Consider the following 21,811-nt stretch of genomic DNA (forward strand, 5'->3'; position numbering starts at 1 on the left):
AGGTGAGGTATGCTGGAGGAAAGCACCATGGGCTGCATATGCTGAGGAACCAAGTGGCGCAGAGAAGTGCTGCCAGATCCAAAACCCAGCAGGGGAGTAACTCAGGGGACAAGATTACATTACCGCCACACGTTCAATAACGTGCTGTGAGACTTTGGTGCTGGGGGTTTTCAAAACAAAAACTCTTGCCTATTTGGAACTTAGAGGCCTAGGTACATACATAGAATGGTAAAAAAGCAAACAACAGTGTCTGAGGATATTGCCATTTCATTAAATAGGGTGTTTAGCGGAGTCCTGATGAAAGAAAATTTATATGATAATTGTATCTAAGTTAGTATTTGTGCAAAAAAAAGTTTGAAAAGTTGCATAAGTTTCTCCAGAATGGAAAGTAATAAAATACAGACTTAATCTGTTACAAAATCACATATTGACTTATTGTTTGAAGAGCATAAAGAGTATGAAATATGTAAAGACCTTTTCTACAAAAATAGACCGTCTTCTGGCTCACAGTCCTCACCTGCGGCTTTCCCTAGGATGGCCCCCGCACAGGGATGCCTCATGTGGGACACTGCTGTCCTCCCGCGGGGACCCAGGTCAGCACAGGCATTCCACTGTGTGCATCCTTCTAAATGTATCCGTGGACTTTGAGATTTGAAAAACTGCTTTGGCTGGATGGTTTTGATACATGTTTCAAGTGGTGTTTTGTACAATGGAGTCTAGAATTCAGGAATGCAGTGTGTGTGCAGAGCCTTCCCGGGCTGGCACAAGGTGCCTTTCCAACTGCTTTTTGACATAGGGAAGGCATGATAGGCATTAAATACCTTTTTGGCTGTTTTCCTGTAAATGGTATTTTTTTAAAAAATAAATTTGCTTTTCTCCTTCTGTCCAAATTGACAGATTTCTTCTTAAATTAATTCTAAAATAAAAAAAAACTTGAACCAAAAATAGACTATCTTACCAATTTCATAAAAGAAATAAAGGTATAAGAATTTTTTATGTAAAAACAAAACTCTAATATCGTTACTTTTTAATGATGATTGCGCCATCTAGTGGGTCATTTTTATCAATTTGGCAAAAGCTAAGCACAAAATCTCATTGCTTTATAGACAAACATGACAATAGTAAAATATTTATTTTTATATTAAATAAAGCTTAAATTACACTAAACATAATACGGATGTTATAAACTTATTTGAAAAATAAATCTTAAATAAAATAAATGTGCATATGGTTCTTCTCAGAATTTCTAGGTCTGAAGCAATTAGCTTTACGTTTGAAGATTTAAAAAATTATATTCAAATACCATATACTACTTTCTCACATTATATTTTAAGAGATGTTTTCATCATAATGATTTTATGCAAATCAAATTTTTCTTTCTGGTCCTTCCTTGGCTTCTTTAGCACCCTGTGAAAGGTAGATAATAAAAAGTCTCAAATCTTTATTCTTTATTCTCCACTTTGGATGACAATATTTTTCTAAGCCTTGAAATTAATTCATTAACATTTCTTCCTTTAATCCCATATTTACTACTTTCCTTGAGGAAAAATCGGTTTTAGAGAGGCATGTGTGTGAGGTGGGGTGTCCATAGAGTGGAAAAAAACAGGAAAAAAAACCCCAAAGAGAGGTAGACATTCACTCATTTAAAGAATGTCTGTTGCCATCAGTTTTTACAAGCTAAGTGCCTGCCACCGTGCTTAGCACTGAGCATTCCACAACACGGAAGGCCCCATTCTTGGCCTCAAGGAGTTGCTCTTCCTGAGAAGATCAGATTAGTTAGTAGACAATTAAATATTTTATTTATTTATTTGACAGAGAAAGAGAGAGAGCAAGCCCAAGCAGGAGGAGCTGCAGCGGGAGAGGGAGAAGCAGGCTCCCTGCTGAGCAAGGAGCCGGATTCAGGACTCCATCCCCGGACCCTGGGATCACTACCTGAGCCGAAGGCAGACGCTTAACTGACTTGAGCCACCCCGGTGCCCCATCAGCAGACCATTTAAATACAATGGGACGAGTGCTAAGATGAATACTGTGGGAGCCCGTGGGAAGGACACCTAAGCAACTTTCGTGAGTGAGTTCGGGGCAGGCTTCTGAAGTGAGATTTGCCTGCAGGAATGAGTGCCTCGAGAGGAAAGGGCAGTAGAAGATTAAGCTGGAAGAGGAGCTTTGAGCTCAAGGGCTTTGAATAACAGGCTGAGGTAGTTCAACTTTTTTTCAAAGATTTTTTAAAAAAATTTCTAATTAATCTCTACATCCAGTGTGGGGCTCGAACTCACAACCCCAAAACCAAGAGCCACATGCTCTACTCATGGAGCCAGCCAGGTGCCCCAAGAGAGTTCAACATGGGGAATGACGTGACTGATGAGGCATATTTTAAAAATATTAATTTGGTACGTATAGGATGACCCCACGGTGTAACAATAAACTCTCTAGTGATGTAAATTCAACTTTAGTGGGATCTTACTATTTTTTTAAAAAAGATTTTATTTATTCACTTAGAGAGAGTGAGTGGGGAGAGGGGGCGAGAGAATCCCAAGCAGACTCCCCGTTGAGCGCGGAGCCTGACATGGGGCTCGGTCCCCCAGTCTTGAGATAATGAACCGAGCCGAAATCAAGAAGTCAGACACCTGACTGACGGAGGCACCCAGGCGCCCCAGATCTTACTGTATTTTTACCATTAGACGAGATTGCGGGCATTCAGGTGGTATGGCCGTAGACTGTTTTTACCATTAGAACAGGGGCTCAAACTTTGGCAGTACGCAGTTTGCTTTGTGGCCATGCGGACTCTGTTGCAACAACCCCGCCAACTGCGAAAGCAGCCGCAGCCAATCCACAGTGCACGGAAGTGGCTGTACCCCAATACAACTTTACCTACAAAACCAGGTGATGGATCAGAGGTGGCCCACAGGCCACAGTGTGCTGACCCCTGCACTAGATCATTAATTGCATGGGGGCAGAGATCAGGTCTGTTTGGCCCTCTTTTGTAGTCCCAGGGCCTAAACCAGTTCCTGGAATATAGTAATTTTTCTCTGAACATCTGGGGAATAAATAAGTAAATGAATGAGTCATGGCCGGGGCACAGGGAAGTGGATGGATGCAGAGGTCTGGGCAGGGAAATGGCTTTGAGGATGGAGCGGTGGAAGCAGATGCCACAAACATCTGGTAAATGTGGGTTTGGAAGATGAAAGATTATAGTAGCAGCAAACATTCCCGAGGCTTACCGTGTGCAGGCATTCTCCTTAGCATTTTCAATGTATTAATTCACTTAATTCTCCTTACGATCCTATTAGGAGGATACTATTATCATCCTCATTTTGCAGAGGAGGAACCTGAGGAACAGAGAAGTTAAGCAAATTGCATGGCGATTTGTGGCTGAGGGAGTCCACGCGTTTAACTGCTGCTCTAGGTCTCAATCTACGGAAATCTTTGGGGTTTCAAAATTAAATGACTGAAAGGGTATGGTGCCATGACTGGGAACAGGGACGTCTGGAGAATATAGATCAATGGAAACATAAAAAAATCTTCTTTTAGCTACACTGAGTTGGAGGTGACAGGAGGTGATAAAAGGGCTTTTTTCCTTTAAGTCTCTAGTGACATGGCTCTTCAACTTGATAAGAGGTGAGGACCCAAGACAGATTTGTGATTAAGTAGAACAGCAGACAAATGGCTGAAGCACCTATTATATAAGCCAAGACTATTCAAACAATCCTGAGGAATCATTGATATTATACATAGAACTGTTCTCTCAAGTCCATTCCAAGAATGTTAACTATCCTCAATTGTTAATACATAAAGAATAGTTTGTGGGTTCTTCCGCCTCTAAACATGGAGAGATGATAACACAGAAGAAAGTGTTAGGCACGTGAGAAATATGGGTAAGAGCTGGTCATGATGGCAATCGAGAGTGGAGTATTGGAGTATCTTACTAATATAGTTAATTATTTTACGTCTGTGCATTTAGAATGAAACTGATTTAAATTTCTAAATTGCAGACAAACTGGGTTTTATTGCCAATTTTATAGCTCAGAAACATCTATGGATTAATTTTTTCATGTTATAAGAGATATTCAACACGAAGAATTTAATTTTCTTGTAATTAGGCAATTCTAAGACTTCTGAAGTTTAGGGTGAACGTTGACATATAAAAGTTAACTGAAAATGAGATGATGGAAGATTTAATATTCTGTATCTGAATATCACTTACACGTCATTCACTCGCTTACTAAATATTCAGCAAAGGAGAAAGACCGTGCACCCCTCTTCATTGTTACCAGGTGTGTACGAAGCAGAAAACATGGGTTTGCCTCCCAAGGGTTTTATGATAATTTATTTACAACAAATTATTCGTATGAAATATAGATGATAAATGTAAAATATACTATTCAAAGTTTATTAGGGCCTCATTTTAGTGCCAGGCACTGTGTTAAGTACTTTGTAGCTAGTAACTCATTTAATACTTAGCACAGTAACCCTCTGAGGTAAATGCAATTATTAGTTTTCAATGTGCAGTTAAAAAACAGAGATGTAGAGAAATATAACCCCCCAACCAACTTTTTCAGTTTAGCACATAGATTCTTAACACTTTGCATAAGAGAGAGTCTTTTATATGTGTTGAGGCTGATTAGGGCAAATTATGAGAATCATCATTGTGAGATGAGTACAGAAGGAAAAAGTTCTTGGAGGGGGGCGCCTGGCTGACTCAGTCGGTAGAACACGTGACTCTTGATCTCGGGGTTGTGAGTTCGAGCCCCATGTTGGGTGTAGAGATTACTTTAAAATCTTAAAAAAAAAAGAAAAAAGAAAAAGTCTTTGGGGAAAATTTAGCTTGAGCTGGATCTGTAAGAAAGTTGTGGTTACAGATTTATGGGTTTTCTGTGCACAAGCAAAACCACAGATACAGTACTTAAAATGAAATCTATGGAATGTGATAATAAACTCGTGTGGATAATGGAATTCGTGCATGTTATTTAGCAATAGAGGGTCACAGCTTAACGGGCTCCACTTCTGCATAGACAACTTACTTCTCTGCTATTCGAGGGAAAAGAGAAACATACCTGAATCTCTTCCTTAGACCATCTGTTGTGCTGAATGGCTTCATTCTATGTTGGTTTGCTTTCCTTTATGATTTATTTCCATTTCAGTAATAAGTTGGGAGAATAAGGTAAGTGTGATATGATGGATATCATTTTATCTGCCAAAATTTACTGGATATCAAATGACATGCTCAAGATTTGAGCCTTTGAAAAACATGCAGACAAGTACTCCCAACAAATGACCCTCGCTGTACCTGACTGTGATGCCAGGACTGAACATGCCTGCAGGGAAGGGCGGCCATACCCGTGCCACCTGCTGAGTTTCCCCCAGCCCTCCCTTCCTCGCTGGTGACATCACTCACCAAACTCTTTGACGACACCTCACGGAGTGTAGAAGGATGAGAAGAAGCTACTCTACCTGCTAATAAAAGTACTGGCAGTTGTCTGTGGGCCCCAGTCCTAATGGTTCTGTCCTCCAAGTGTAAGGGCCGGAACACTGTTTATGTTAACAGTTGGACTCAACTTCTCTTAGTGAGGGAATCGTCTTTGGGAAACTATTGACACGAGCTTCTTGGAGTAGATGGTGGGCCCTGGGAGCACTAATGTGAGCATGAGCCTGGACTACAAAGAGAAGACAGCTAAATCGCTCTGCCTGGGGCCAGAAGGGAAATCTGGTTTGTTCCAACCGGGAGAGTCAGTTGGAGCAAAACGAAGCAATGACAAGAAGACAAAGATTAAGTGAAGCGGCGCGGCCCTGTATTTATTCTGCAGGGGTGGGATGACCAAACACAGGTGGAAAGTTGTCTAGGTGGCCATAGAATAAACAGTTCCCTTCTGTAGCTGCAATGCACCCCCTCCCGCTGCACCAGTATAAACCGTCTGATCTAGAAGCATGAATGGTTTTGTTAATTTAGGAGAAATCAAATAAGTTGTCACTTTGAGGCGTACACTGTATGGGGTTGAGTCTGTATGGGTAGAAGGGCGACATGGAACCAGAGAAGGTTTTGAGAGATTACCCAGCCCTCCCGGAATCTGCATTAACCTTGGAAACATCTTTGGACCTTCGCGGTGTATGTAGCTCTCCGGGTCTGGGAGAAAGCCACTGACATCTGAGCTACACAAAGAGCAGGGGAGAAAAGATATTCCCCTTAAACCACAGTAATAGGGAGGCTTGCTAAAATCAACACTGAATTCTCACTTCTGACTGTTATTTTCTTGCTACTTTAATAAAGGAACAGAAAGCATAAACTTCTTTTGGAATTTACATCCTTCAAACACATTTTCCACAGGCGGCATCAAATAATGGATTTGCAGAGTTTTGGCAGCTGAGAACGGAAAGTGAGGAAAAACTGGAATAAAATAACCCCCCATTTTAAAAGTAGTTATCTCTAAGTGGTAGAATCATGTTATACTTTATTTTATGCTTTATGAATTTTACAAATTAGACAAAATGTATATTATATGTACTATAATTCAAATATATACAAAAGTAGAAAAATAGTATTAATCAACCTCTTTAACCAGTTTCAAATGATTTTTAGCTCTTTAGTTTCATTTGTTTCTTTGTCTACTCTTTTTCTTTTTTGGCAAAAATGTTTTGAAGTAAATCCCATTTATCTGTAAATACTTCAGTATATATCACTAACAGGTAATGAACTTAAAAAAAACCTCAATCAAATATTAGTATCATAACCAACAAAAATAACATTAATGCTTCATGATCATATAATTCTTGTGTTCAGTAAACTATGATTATCTCAAAGAAAGTTTCTTTGTTGGGTTTTTGGTTTTTTTGTGTGTTTTTTTTGACAGTTATCAGGATCCAAATAAGTTCCAGAAGAATCTGCAGAGTATGTGTCTTACGGCTTGTTACCCAGATAAAAATTCTCCCTCTGCATTTCTTTCCATCCATATTCTTTTTGTATTGTTTGTCCAGTAGAATTTACCATATTCTAGATTTGGTTGTTTATGCCCTTATAATATCATTTAATTTGTTTTCATCTATTGCCCTGATTTTTCAGAGTCTTGTGGACATAGAGGCTTCATGCTCAGGCTTTCACTGCGTTAGAGGCGGTACTGTGTAGGTACGGGCAACCCAGGAGGCAGGTCATGCTTGCTCCACATTTACTTACGACTGGCCAGTTGGTTCAAGTGGTGTTAGCTTGATCCAACCATTATACAGTTTTCTATCAACCTTTCATTAAATGATTCAAGCAGCCGTTATTTTCCCTGATGGTTGTAAAATGGTGATATTTCTAATTTCTATTATTTATCTTGCATTTAAATTAGCTCAGTTCTTTTTTTAAAAGATTTTATTTATGGGGCGCCTGGGTGGCACAGCGGTTAAGCGTCTGCCTTCGGCTCAGGGCGTGATCCCAGCGTTATGGGATCGAGCCCCACATCAGGCTTCTCCACTATGAGCCTGCTTCTTCCTCTCCCACTCCCCCTACTTGTGTTCCCTCTCTCGCTGGCTGTCTCTATCTCTGTCGAATAAATAAATAAAATCTTTAAAAAAAAAAGATTTTATTTATTTATCTGACAGGGGGAGACAGAGCACAAGCAGGGGGAGCTGCAGGCAGAGGGGGAGGGATAAGCAGGCTCCCCGCTGAGCAGGACCCTCCATCATGAACTGAGCTGAAAGCAGATGCTTAACCAACTGAGCCACCCAGGTGCTCCTAAATTAGCTCCGTTCTAATAAGAACTATTTCTCCTCAATTATCTGGCTAGTTACTATTACTTAGTATTAGTTACCTATTGCCGCATAATAAATTACTCCAGACCTTAATGGTTCAAGGCAATAATAATCATTTATTGTTATTATGGACTCATAATAGGTTCCTCTGCTTTCCGGATTGCCACCTGCAAATTTGTGGTCTGTACAACCGCCAGAAGGACTATAGAAAATAGAGCCTGACCATTATTAAAAGCGCCCAGTGGATAAAATCATTTAATCCTTAAATCTCACAATTTAAGGAAGGAATAAGTGCTAATGACTTTTTGCTAGCTTTGAAGTCACAAGTTGTCATTTACAGACTATCTTATTATTTATAGGGTCAGTCCTATTCAGTGTGGGAAGGGACTACAGAAGGATGTGTCTCTTAGGAGGGCCACTTGGAGGCCAGTTACTATACCCTTCATTGGAAAGGAAGATTGAACCTATCCATCTTTCCCTTTAGTCAAATTTCGGAATAAGGAGTGGTACACTAGTAATTTGCATAGGTGACAAGTTTTTTTTAATCCCTTGGTGGAGTATGTGTATGGAGTATCATTACAACTATGTGTATTTTATATATTGGCATGTTTAAATCCATTACAGACATTATTCTCTGGGATTCTGAAATGGTCCTATCTTTGGCCAGTGGGAGTCTTAAAGTTGGCTTCTGTCTTCTTTTAAAATCTCCCTAGTAGTCTCTGACAACTCTCCTGCTTTCAGGCACAATATGATCCAGGATCATATTATACATTTCCTGCCCCAGAGCTGAATGTCCAATTATGCAAGAAGTCCTGGTTTATTTATTTTTATTTTTTTTTAGAAGTCCTGGTTTATTTTTTTGTGGAAAATGCTATTTAGAGATAACAATTTTGGTACTAGAGTTTTAATTCCTACTGAGTTACTGTTGTTTCAGGATTTCTTTAGTGGACATGGCTAGGAAATAAATACTTTAGGGGGTGCCTGGGTGGCTCAGTCATTAAGCATCTGCCTTCGGTTCAGGTCATGATCCCAGGGTCCTGGGATTGAGCCCCACATCAGGCTCCCTGCTCCGCTGGGAGCCTGCTTCTCCCTCTCCCACTCCCCCTGCTTGTGTCCCCTCTCTTGCTGTCTCTCCCTCTGTCAAATAAATAAAAAATAAATAAAAAAAAATAAATAAAATCTTTAGAAAAAAAAGAAATAAGTACTTTAGAAGGAGAAAATTAAGCCATGAATTCATATGTTATTTCTAGTTCAAATTAAAAGTGAGCAGATTTTTTACTTTTTTTGATTTAATGTCTATATCTCTTTTCTCTTATGCTGAAAATCTTGGTTCCTGATGAGAAATATTAACATAATTACCCCCTTGGTTTATATCTATCTATTCATTCATCCACCCATCAAGCTATCTTGCTATCTAGCTATTTTTATCTTTATCTGTAGTTTCAAAATAACACCAGTGCTACCACTAACATGAAGACTATAGGATGTGTTACAAAATCTCTTTATGGTTCTCTTTGTCCTTATGATATAACCCACTGTATAGTCAACTTATCATCAATCGAACTAAATCTCTCCTAGGTTATGCCACCAACTTGAAATACAGTTAAGACTCATTTATTTCCTTATTTTCTTTGAATGCTTAAGAATTCCTCCTTTTTTTTTTTTTAAATTTTCCAGGTAAAAATCTGACCTAGTTCCAAGTAAACACTATGAAGCAGATTGTATTTTTTAAAAGTCCAGCTCTCATCCTTGTCACTTCTTGTTCTCTTCCTCATCCTACAGGTGACCATTCTTAATTTTTTTTCCATAATCTGCCTCTTTTTTTTTTCTTAGAAAAACATAAGCATGTGTGTATGTGTATATGTAATACACATAAGTATGTATTAATATCTATTTTATCTATATCTATTATTCCCTTTTCTTGCATGCTTCTTTACCCTACTTTTTTCACTGACTGTATCCTGATGATCACTCCACTGCAACGTTGCAACATATAAAGATTTTTATAGCCGTGTCCTCTGTTGTATAAACGTTCTCTAGCTTTACCAATCAGATACCGAGTGACGCACATCTTGGGTTTAAACAGAGTTTGCTCTAGTAACGCCAGTGTCTGCCTCTCTCCAGCCTCACCATTAGATTAGACACATTTTTGAACTTTTTCTTAATCTCATAGGTAAGAAAAAGTATTAGCCTTAACTTGGAATCCCTAGAAGACAGAGTCAAAAAGCAATTCCACCGAAATGAAGGGGTACTCTGCCTAGCAAGCAGGAGTGAGAGAAGAGCAAAGTGAGGGGAAGGAAGAAAACCAAACGGAAGGTAGTGAGTTATCCAGCTGGCTACACCCGCTGGCTGCTTGGAGAGGGGGTGTTTCTCGAGGGGCTGGGGAGAGCTGTACAATTCTTTGGATTACTGGGCAGGAGGAAAACACAGTAGGAGCAGACAGGGTGACAGCTGGCCCTGTCACACCTCGAACAACAGAAGATAGAACTCACGTTTTGCTACCCTGGCATTGAAAGACTAAGGAACATTTTGAGCAGGAAAGAGGAGAGAATTTTCAGCAAGACTCAGAGGGAGGGGAGTTTAGGGAGCTGGGTACTAGTTGGCAAACGATTGCACCAACCCGCAGAGGTAGACTGCACTAAACACTGCTGGGTGAAATCAGAAGATAAAATAGACAAGGAATTCTTAATTTGGAGAGTTTGGAGGACCCTAGAGGGTCTATGACTGGGCACTATAGAGTTTGGAAACCTCCAAAATTTTATGCAAATTTTTGTGTCCTAAGCACATTTATTTTTCAGAGGAAAGGATTTTTAGATTTCACCTGATTCTCAGACATCTGGGAACCAAAAAATAATCAGGAAACCCAGGCTCAGTGAGATTCTGTGCTCACCGATAGATTTATGTTGTAAATAAGACTCACTTACGAACTTAGTGTAAACCTCAGGTGCCTTTCACCTCTTACAGCCACATTTGCTCTGAGCTCCTACTGTACTTACTGTCTGTGCAGCTCACGTTTACATTTTAGTTGTTTTTTTAAGTTTCGGTTTTCCTACACTGTGCTTTTCTTAAAGGAACATGCCTCATATGACCCTCAGTCATCGTCAGAATATGGCTTCGAGGTATTAGAAGGAACTGAGGCATATTAAACATTTTGAGTTTATTTGCGCAAAGATTGATTTGAACCGGGCAGCCTCCAGCCCAGCAGAGAGAAAGGAGCTCCGAGGACTGCACCAGATGAAAGACTTACCGGCAGAAGGCAGTGGGAACAAGGAAGTTACACCGGCAAAGAAGCAGACCGGCTATGGCACGGTCTCCTTCCTTTAGGGGATCGCAGGGGTCTGTCAGGCAGATTATCTAAGTCGTGCTCATCAGGGGATTCCTGATGGACTGGTTTCAGATTCCACTTCTGGGACAGCCGAAACTGTAACGAAGTCAAGTCTCGGTTTGGTGATGCAGGACTGAGCATAAGCAACTCCATTTCGGGCCTGCTGTCTTGTTTTTAACAAAGGTCAAGCCAAATGCAAATTAAATGAAGCAAAATCTGCTGAAAAACATGTTGCACAAAACACATGTACATATATGGATAAGTTACAACTAAACAAATCTCTTCTTTTAGCCTTGGCTGCCGACTAACAGCAGAAATAGCCTGACTGGTTCTCTCTTGCATCAGAGCTCATCCCAGGAGCATGCAGCATTACATGAACTCTGCCTTGTTACGCCCTCATCTGAGACACTGCGTTAGCACACGCCTAGATCTGTGCACGCTGACACACTTGGAGCAGGAAAGCAGGGCTTGCAGCCGTTTACAGAGCCCCGGAGTCCCCGCCTTATCAAGCCCGACCTCCCACCTTCCTTGGCGCAAGACTTCCCCTTATGTGTCCACAACGCCTCCTACTCCCACCTGTGAGGCAGAGAACCAAAGGGAGCATTTTGAGTTCTTGAAACAAACAAACAAAATTGTATACCATTCAGCTATGCATTGTTAAGACACTCTGACCACCTTTTAGATTTTGCATTTAAAATTTGTTCCAAACACCGTGAAATTTATGCTTCTGGGTGGGGACTTGCCTCTTGAGCACTTAAAAAATATTTTATTATGTGTGTTAGTTATTTTTCAGAAAAAGACCAAACTTTAGCTTTGATCTGTCTATACTGTTACCTAGAAATTCAATTTAGTATTACTCTGCTTCAGGTGAAAAACAAAAGCGTGGAGCCATGTAAAGTTAAAAGCCTGAGATAGAGGAAAATGTCTTAAACACCATCGAAAAGTATATTACAAAGAAAACATCTTCTTTTAAAATGCGGTTCTTATTATTGAGATTAGAGCAGAATTACAAAACTTACCAAAAGAAGTCAGATTGTCCATAAACTCCTGCTACTAGAGCTGAATGTCCATGAGGGGAACCTTCATATTTTTAAACAGCTTTATTGAGGTATAATTTACATACCATAAAATTCACCTCTGTTAAATTCAGGGAGCTGTACTTTTAATAAGTCATTATCTGTAATACTCACCACTTGTGACTGTACGGTAGTGCTTCACATGTAGTTAATATGGTAAATATTTTGTTGTTATTTTAATAAGAAGATCCCAAACATTGGTCCCAATTTTGATGAGAAAGATTTTAGAGTCCCGTAAAGAAACCTGTCCGAGGTGTCATTCCCCTCGTACATGATTAATCAAGGCTATTTGCTACGCAAGTCAAGGCTCTCATGTTAGACCAGGAGATACAGCTTCCCGCCCACACAGGAGCTGATGAGACCCCCAGGGTCTGTGTTATGAGGCGAGTTATTTCCAATTTGGAGAAAATATGAAATGTCAATTGAAGACAACTTCATTAAAAAAAATTAAGAATAAATGAACAGATTACATCCTGGAGCTAAAGAGATACTTAGCACTTTTGTTACCTTATCTATATTATTAGCTGCTTTTAAATTCATTTCTTGTTATTTAGGTTCTGGAGAGAGTTTTGATCCAGGAACTAGAAGATTTGATTTTGGGGCCTGATGTACTACTTTTAAGGTGCTGGTTTATCCTCTTGATTCACTTGTAATCTCTGGGGCTTAGTTCCCCATCCATTAAATTGGGGCTAGGATATCTGCCTTGACTATTTTAGGAAGATGTGACTAGGAGCAACGGAAACAGTGTATGCAGAAATGCTCTGGTAGCCTCAAACCTCTGCGCCAGTGTACGGCAGTTCTTTTATTATCACAAATCACGACAGTTTTCTATATTAACCCAAATCATCTGCAAATAGTTCTAAGTGTCTATCTACACTTGACACTGTATTTTCCAAGATAAACACTTGTGGCTTTTAAGTGGGAACAGTTAGGCTCTTTATTCCATATGGGATAATGACAAGTTGGAGTGAATTTCCTACCTGGGCCTCAATCTCCTCTGCTTTCTTACTGTCACTTCCCATTGTTTATTATCACATTCTCTATTACTATCAGTTTATTTATTATCACATTAAAAGATAACAGAAACATCTCATAGGTGACCTGAAGAATGACCACATTTCTTTAGAGAAAGTGAGGTAAATTTGTTCTTTTGAATAATTAAACTTGGTTATAGAGCGAACTAGAATGCATAAGTTGTAAAGCAAACCTAAAAGCTTCATTAAAAATTGTAAAGAAGTAACAGTCATAATGGGTTAAGCTAATTCAAACATATATTGCTTTATGATGGTGGCGTCCCAAGCCTCAGGTTTTGTCCTTAGTACTTCCATGTCCTTAGTACTTCCAGTACTTTTGTCCTTAGTACTAAGTACTTAGTAATGTGCATGAGCACATTACTCATTTTTTTTCACAAGTTTCCATAAAATTCAGCTAACGCTTTTAACTTACTGTTTAGCATATTAGGTGTCTTGGACATTCTAGAACACATCAAGCCTTTTCATACTTGTTTTGGATTAATTTAGATTTGACTCCCCACTGACCTTCCTCCCACAATCATAATCAATAGATCATAATATACCATAAATGTTTCTCCGTAATATCTTCTAAATTAATTCTTTCCTTTTTTATGGCTATTTCTTAAAACCAGGCCCTTTATAATGTGCTTAGATTTTCCAAAACTGTCTCCTAGTGATTCCCCAATATATCCATGCTGCAAAGGGATGTCGACAGGATTGTCTTTACCATGGCTTTTTCTTTTTCTTTTTTTTTTAAAGATTTTATTTATTTATTCGACAGAGATAGAGACAGCCAGCGAGAGAGGGAACACAAGCAGGGGGAGTGGGAGAGGAAGAAGCAGGCTCATAGCAGAGGAGCCTGATGTGGGGCTCGATCCCACAACGCTGGGATCACGCCCCGAGCCGAAGGCAGACGCTTAACCGCTGTGCCACGCAGGCACCCCAACCATGGCTTTTTCTTGCCCAGAAACTGCTTTTGTCTCATTCTTGAGGACAAGCAAATCTGTTATCGACTGTCAATTTCTCATTCTTCTATACCTCATCTGTCCCATTTCTCCTAGCTAATCAATTACAATATTCTGTTTAGTCAGTTTGGCTTCATTCTCATGATCATCATGGTGTCACCTTGCTTGTCCCTACATTTGCACTTGTGCTTAGAACCTTTGGAATAAAGATTCCTTCTACTTTTCCATTGAATAGCTACTCACTGGTTCATTAACTGAACAAATAATGAATGCCTATTCTATGCTGGGCAACTCTTGGAGGTGTGAGTGATACAATGGTAGAATGAGAGATCAGGCCCATCGTCAGGGGAAAATAATAACTAATGTATAAACAAGCTAACAAATAAATAAAATTAGTAATATTTATGGAGAAAGTAAAATATGATGATATGATAGAGAATGAATAGAGGGAGGGATAGTTTTGGGTTGATCTAAGGGAGCACCTTCCTGGGAGGTGCTAAGGAGGAGGCAGCCAAATGGAGACTGATGGTAAGGGTGCCCCCTGCTGGAAGATACAGTGTACAGGTCTAGAAGCAGAAATGAGCTGGGTGTGTTCAAAGGACAGAAGTAGGCTAATTGGGGTTGAAAACCTTTTAATAAATTTATTAGCCATTTGTATTTCTTCTTTTTCATTTGTTTATTATGTATTTTTCTCTATTCGCCACTTCAAACATTAATTTGGAAGACCTGCTTACATAACGAGTGTATTAGTTATCAGATATTGTTAATCCTTTCTTCGGTTTAATATTTGCCATTTACTTTTGCTTATGGTGAAGCTTTTATTTTTTTATGTAGAGAAGTTTATAGTTTTTATTTTGTCACATTTCTCTTTTTTCCCCTCAAGGATTTATCTCTGCATATATCCTTAGAAAGGGCTTTCTCAGGTATACACTGTATGATCTTACTCATATATGGAATCTAAAAAAGTCTAACTCATAGAAGCAGAGTGGAATGGTGATTGCCAGGGGCTGGGAGTGGGAGAAATGGGGGAGATGTTAGCCAAATGGTACAAACTTTCACTTATAAGATGAATAAGTCCTGGGGATCCAATACACAGCATGGGCCTATAGTTAATAATACTGTATTATACACCTGAAATTTGCTGAGAAAGTAAATTGTAAGTGTTCTCACCACACATACATACAAGGTAACCATGTTAGATGATGAATGTGTTAACTCGACCATGGTACTCTTTTCACAATGTATTTGTATTCCAAATCACCACATTCTACACCTTAAATATATACTGTTTTGCCAACTGTATTCAGTAGGGCTGGGAAAAGAAAGAAATTCAACACCCCAAGATTAGGAAAATATAAACAAAAAGGAAAGTTCAACGAAGAGTTTATATGGAACTGTCTGGGATCCTGAAATGTATTATAATTTTACTCCTCTGCTTCAGCACTTACTGTTTGTTTATAAATTACTTTTAAATCAGGATTCCTGGGTGGCTCAGTTGGTTAAGCATCTGCCTTCGGCTCAGATCATGATCCCAGGGTCCTGGGATCAAGTTCCGCATCGGGCTCCCTGCTCAGTGGAGAGCCTGTTTCTCCCTTTCCCTCTGCTGCTCCCCCTGCTCTCTCTCTTTCATACTCTCCCAAATTAAAAAAAAAAAAAAAGTACTTTTAAGTCACTATGGTTATCAGGCCGTAAATAGTGTCTTTAAAATGAGAAAATAAAGGGTATACTGGACTTCAGTTTTGAAACGTTCAGGAGCCGAAAGCATGGAGTAATTCCTCTTGGTGAAAAAGATGGGCTCAGTTTTGAAAGGTCAAGAATTTACTTTCCACCTTAATTTTCACTGGCATTTTCGCTGACAAGCACCACTCTCAGCAGGCACTGCTGTTTTCTTATTGTGAGAGAACAGTGTCCTTCCTCAGATTTAACCTTTGTTATTTCTCCAAGTCCTGCCATCTGCTCTTACACAAAAAAAGCACTGCACAAAAGGAAGAAATTGAGTGCCACCAGCTGTATACAGAATAACCGGGTAACGTAATTAACAAAGCAGGGTTTCCCATGCTTTTGGCAGAGTGAAATGCACTCGGCAGAGAGCCAAAGTGTAAGTACAGGATGGAGTCAGGTGGGTCTGGGTTCAGTTGTAATCTCTGCCACGTAACGGGTAGACGATCCAAACCTGAGTGCTCATCTTTGCGCTTGTAAAATGGGGACGGGAATAGCTATCCTGTGAATAAGAGGAATAGGGTAATATGCACAAACTGGCTAGCAGAATCCCTGGCAACTAGCAGGTCTCATCTTCTCCCCTGTCTACCTCCCTGGCTCGAGCCCTTTACCACCTTTATACAGTTTTTTTTTCTTTTTAGCAAAAATTGAGCTTTTTGTAGTTTTTATAATCACGCGCTGAAAAAAAAACTTGTAAATGACTGTAACGAGTTTTAAACTCTGAAATGTTTCATTTAAAACCACTTCTCCTTTATATGGGTAAATGAAATGCTTTTGTTATGAGGAACTGCTGAAATATATTTTTGGCTGAAAACGTGGCAATGCTATATTTAGAGGAACATTTGGCTAATACAAATAGTTAAATGTGTTTATTTTACAGAGAGATGCTTCATGTCAGTCAACATACGCAGTTTATAGGCAATTACAGTGGAAGCCATATGTAGAATATATATTGTATATTTTCAGTCTTACTAATATAGCAAAGTTTAATCTGCTTAGTACAGCACCGTGCAGGGGCGTCTGGGTGGCTCCGTCAGTTAAGTATCTGACTTCGGCTGAGGTTGTGATCCTGGGGTCCTGGGATCGAGACCCGCATCAGGCTCCCTGCTCAGCAGGGAGTCTGCTTCTCCTTCTTCCTTTGCTCCTCCCCCTGCTTGTGCTCTCTCTCTCTCAAATAAATAAAAAAAATCTTTAAAAAAAGTATAGCACCATGCACCAGGTATTCAATACATACTTCCTGCAAATGGTAAAGTGGTTATGATAAAGACTTGGAAGCCATCAGCCATGTGTATATTGGAAAGTAAGACTGGCTGGGTTCCACATAAGTAATAGCATTTTTTGGACAGTAAAATAATATTTAAATTGTTGCAATAAATTCTTTCTCCCTCCCCTTACGTGTTCTGGTTTGAAAAGTGCCATGCAATTAAAAAAGAGAGAGAGAGAGAGAGAGAGAAAGCTGAACTAGCAAGAAACTGATTGTACTGACAGAGCAGGGCGCTTTTCGTTGGCATAACGTGTTCTTCACAGTGTTGTTAATGAATCTGAATCTATTACATGTCCACTCTGATATTCAGTTGAGTAATAAATATTTAGTCATCCTGGTGTCGATGAACACGAGCTGCTGTAACATTAGACTAGACAGACGGGACAGCAGGTTTCCCCATATTCACACTGGCCAAAAGTAACTTTTAATTTTACACCAGGACTAAATAGGTCTGTCAGTGAAAGCAACAGATCTTAGAACATTGATGAAAGTGATGGATCTTCTTCCCATAAAAATACAAGTAGGCACACGCACAATTAGGTGTGGTTTCAGGAGACTCGAGGACCCACTGAATCCCATTCATGAACCTCAGGCTGAGAACCCTGCAGCTTTGGACCAGATGTCACTTTGGAGACGAGGGCAGAATTCTTCTTAATGGCAGGTGAGACAGTAAGGCCTTCTCTGCCTGGCGGATGTCAATTACTCTGGGGAAGGTTAAATAACCTCAAGATCTTTGTAAGTATTAAAGGTTATAGGGAAGTAATGGCTCGTTAGAAACCATTTCCAGAACAAAAACAAATGGGCTTTATCAACAGTACGGATTTATATTTTAGACTGAGAACTTCTGGATTAGAGTCATTTATCACTAGTGTTTATAAAAATATGAAAGCCTAAACCATATAATCTTTAACTATGTGTAATCACTATTCTAAAGACAAATGTGGCAACCTTAGTCTAATTATTAAAATTTTTCATGAAACTCTGTATTTGTTTTGTTATGATTAATATTTATTTTTATAGATTTTATTATGTGAGAGAGACAGCAGGAGCAGGGGGAGCTGGAGAGGGAGAAGTAGGCTCCCTGCTGAGTAGGGAGCCCAACATGGGGCTCGATCCCAGGACCCTGGGATTTATGACCCAAGCTGAAGGCAGTCGCTTAACCGACCAAGGCACCCAGGCTCCCTAATTATTTTATTTAATTGATTAACTCAGAAGAACCCTATGAGGTAGATATTTTTCTCCTCTGAGGAGAAAAGAGAAGAAAATGGAAGCTCATAGAGTTTGAATGACAGGCTACACGTTAGGAGCGGCTCCGTGGCAGAGCCTGAATCTGAAGACGCCCGACTCCAGAGCCTGGGCACCTAACCCGTGTCTGCACATGTAGGGAGAAACAGAAGCGAATGTCTGAGAGGAGCTGTGCCACCTCCCAGCACCTCCCGTCATCATGGCTAACAGAAAGCCGGTGCTGTAAACTGGGTGCCAGTCTTGTGTTCTCCCACCATGACCTCAATTTCAGAACCACATAGCAAGAGAAGTGCTGCTATTGTCCCATTTTATAGGTAAGGCATAGCGAGGCGCAGGGAGGGGACTAGCCAGGGTCCTGAGGCTTGTAGGTGGCAGAGCTGGGTGCGCATGGCAGTTGCTTGTGGGGTTTTGGAATCTGCGCTCTTACCCTTGATGCTATTCCTGGAGTATTTCTGTAAGCGTTGTGTCTGTGAATAAACGACAGCGAGGTTTGATGACCCCTCCCAGGGTCCCCACTTCGCTGAGTGGAACACGTGCTTCTTCATATTCATAAGCTTACCCATCCCTTTTCTTGAATATAGTTGTTCTTAAAAACTCACTGATTTGTCATGCCCTTACAATCCTTTTCAGAGTATCTCCTGCTGTGAAAGAACTGTCGAGTTACTACATTTAGCACAGTGTCTTAATATGCTTTAAACTCTTCTGTAGACACCCCTCTGAGAATCAGCACTGATTACACAGTCAAAGAAAAAGCTTCTTGGACAGCCTTGGCAGAAGGAGCTCATCTTACTGGAAGACGACCTTGCAGCATGCTGGCTAGCTGTGCTGCTTTCATGCGTCTCACGTACGTGGGCTCCTGCATCCGTGTTCAGGCAGAGGTCGGTGAAGGTGGGGAGAAGGCTGCCGGGCAGGCAGAGGACTCAGGCGCCTGAAATGGCTTTGGATGGCGGATAGTGCCATCCTGTCCTGCAGAGACGTGCAGCACATCCCGGGGCCTATTCCTTGACTTCTGCCGGACAGTGGGCCTGTCACGGGTGGGTGGCTGAGGACACTATAACCAACAGCTCCTTCAGCAAATATTCTGAGACTAGGATCCATCAAAAGCTTATTTTCACCAAATGCACTATTATAACAATTCTAAGCATGTCTTTATCTCACGAATCTACTGTGAATCAGCTTTGTGGGAGAAGGTCTGAGTCTATTTCCCTTTCTGAACACAGACAGACTATGGCAATACGATCACTTGTTGAAGCATAACGTTCCCCCGTAACCCTCTTGACTTACGGGCCGCACGCTGGGGGTTTGGATCAGTTAGCTGCAGTCTGTCTCTCCCCTGAACATCAAGCACATTCCAAAGTTAGTTGGAGTTTCAATTTCTACTGTGAGTCCAGGAGGTGCACCCTGTTTGCCCTATATTAAAAAGCACCCTATATAAAAAAAATTAGCCATGCCGCTGATCCCCCCCATATCTTGCTCCACTTTTCCTTTCTCCCCCTACAGAATTTGTCAGCTTATACCGCTATTTTCTTATAGTAGTTTTAGTTATTCATCATATTTAGTGTTTATTGCCTTTACCCAAATGGAATGTACACTCGTAAGTACAGGGGTCTTTGCTTTCTTCATGGAAATATCTACACAGGTAGTACATAGGTAGGAAGTGATGAATAAACAGTGACTGAATGCTTTCCATTAAAATCTAATTTTGATCAAGTCTGATTAGAAAGCAATCCATATTTCTGGTTTTGGAACTAGAAGTATATTATTTAAAGTTTTTTCTTGTTTCAGAATTTGAAACTGGTAGGTAGAATGTAAAACCCATCACGCCTTACCTTGAAAGCCATTTTTAAAATCGGCTCCGTTGGGTAAGAGATCTGGTGTATATTCACTGTAGCCACCTACATAAAACTGACTGATGACATTGAGACCAACCAGTCTTCCCGGGGAGATGATGGATTTATTTTTATGATCATCTACCTTCAAAAGGAAAAGAATTCAAAACCTATTAAAAAAGGAATTAATTCCCCAAGGTGAACTGTTAAGATACTGTTTTGTTATTTCCCATTAACTTGGCATGAAAAATTCACAAAGACCTGAATTTTGAAAAAATAAAAAACACCTCACCACTCTATTCTTTGCTTCTCCGCTGGTGTCTGTTACCATGGATATATTAATATAGCAGACATGGTTTTGCATTTCAATCAAAATCACAGTTCTCCAAAGATCAGGAGCTAGTATCCTGCCGGTCTTCCTCCATCTAGCCTTGGCCCCTCCCCTTCCATTCTCAAAACAACCATCAGAGTCATTTATCAAAAAAAGTCAATCAACTGCGGTACCCAACCTCCCTTCTTAAATTTCTCAGTAGCTCCCCATAGCTCTTGATAAAAATCTTAGCTATGGGGCACCTGGGTGGCTCAGTTGGTTAAGTGTCTGCCTTCAGCTCAGGTCATGATCACGGAGTCCTGGGATGGAGCCCCAAGTCAGGCTCCCTGCTCAAGGGGGAGCCTGCTTTCCCTCTCCCTGCCCCCACGCTTGTGCTCTTCTTTCTTTCTCTCTCTCAAATAAATAAATAAATAAAATCTTAAAAAAAAATTCTAACTTAGTGTGACATCTAAGTCCTTTGATAACGTAGGCCTGGTTTACCAGTTTTAGCCACCTCTTTTGCTCTTCCCTACTGGAAAGCCACACTGAACTACTCACATTCTTCAAGTCCATGCTGGCCTTGTTTTTCTGAACTCCATTTATTTGCAGTTATGCTCAAACATCACCTTTTCGGGGGAGCATTTCCTGAGCCCTCCCTCTCACCTTATCTACATTATTCATCCCTCTTACTTATGCCCACACCACCTAATTGCAAGCATGCCTGTCCTCCCCAGCTGTGGGCGCTGGTCTGTGAACTGCGTGGGGCAGGCAGCTCGGGCCTGTTGCCTCTGGCCTTTACTGCACAGATCCGACGGTATACGGTAATGCTCAGCAAAGCTGTGCGACAGATGAGGGGATGGCGTTTTACCTTCAGCCAGCCCATCTGGAAGAACCTCCCCAGACGGACCGTGTGGATGGCAAGGCCCAGATCGAGGGGATCACTGCTGATACTTGCTGTGCCCCATCCCGGGTTGTAAGTATAAACCACACTGCCGTTGCGCAGACCCGCGGCCAGGAAGTCATCGCCGTTCAACCCTGGACTGAGAAGATATGTGGGGCATGCTTGCTGAGAGAAAATTCAGGAGTCCAGTCAGCTTCAGTTTATTGTCTAGTTTGAGGTGCAGACAGCATCCAGGCAGACGATAGACACGCCGCCTCGCACGGGCGCTCAGCTGTGTGTGCACCTGGGGAGTGTTCACGCCTCCAGAAACTGCGTGAACTCTAGCAGCTTTTCTCTGAAGCCATGAGGGTTCTCATCAAGCCAGGGGAATGATCAATACCTAAAAAGTTGGGATTAAAATCTCCTTTTCTTCTGAATGAAATTCCGTGTGCACTTTATTATA

The 21,811-nt window shown here is 40.7% G+C and overlaps 1 protein-coding gene across 1 annotated transcript in view; it reads right to left on the reverse strand.

Annotated features, from left to right (window-relative positions):
* The window catches only part of EYS (eyes shut homolog), a 1,472,707-nt gene that overhangs the window by 36,314 nt on the left and 1,414,582 nt on the right, over window positions 1–21,811 (reverse strand). Inside the window, 4 exon segments of the mRNA XM_044387239.3 lie at window positions 10,970–11,076; window positions 17,654–17,769; window positions 20,159–20,303; window positions 21,337–21,503. Coding sequence (XP_044243174.2) covers window positions 10,970–11,076; window positions 17,654–17,769; window positions 20,159–20,303; window positions 21,337–21,503 — 535 coding nt within the window.

The sequence above is a fragment of the Ursus arctos genome, unplaced genomic scaffold (assembly GCF_023065955.2).
Source record: "Ursus arctos isolate Adak ecotype North America unplaced genomic scaffold, UrsArc2.0 scaffold_29, whole genome shotgun sequence".
NCBI classification, from domain to species: Eukaryota; Metazoa; Chordata; class Mammalia; order Carnivora; family Ursidae; genus Ursus; species Ursus arctos.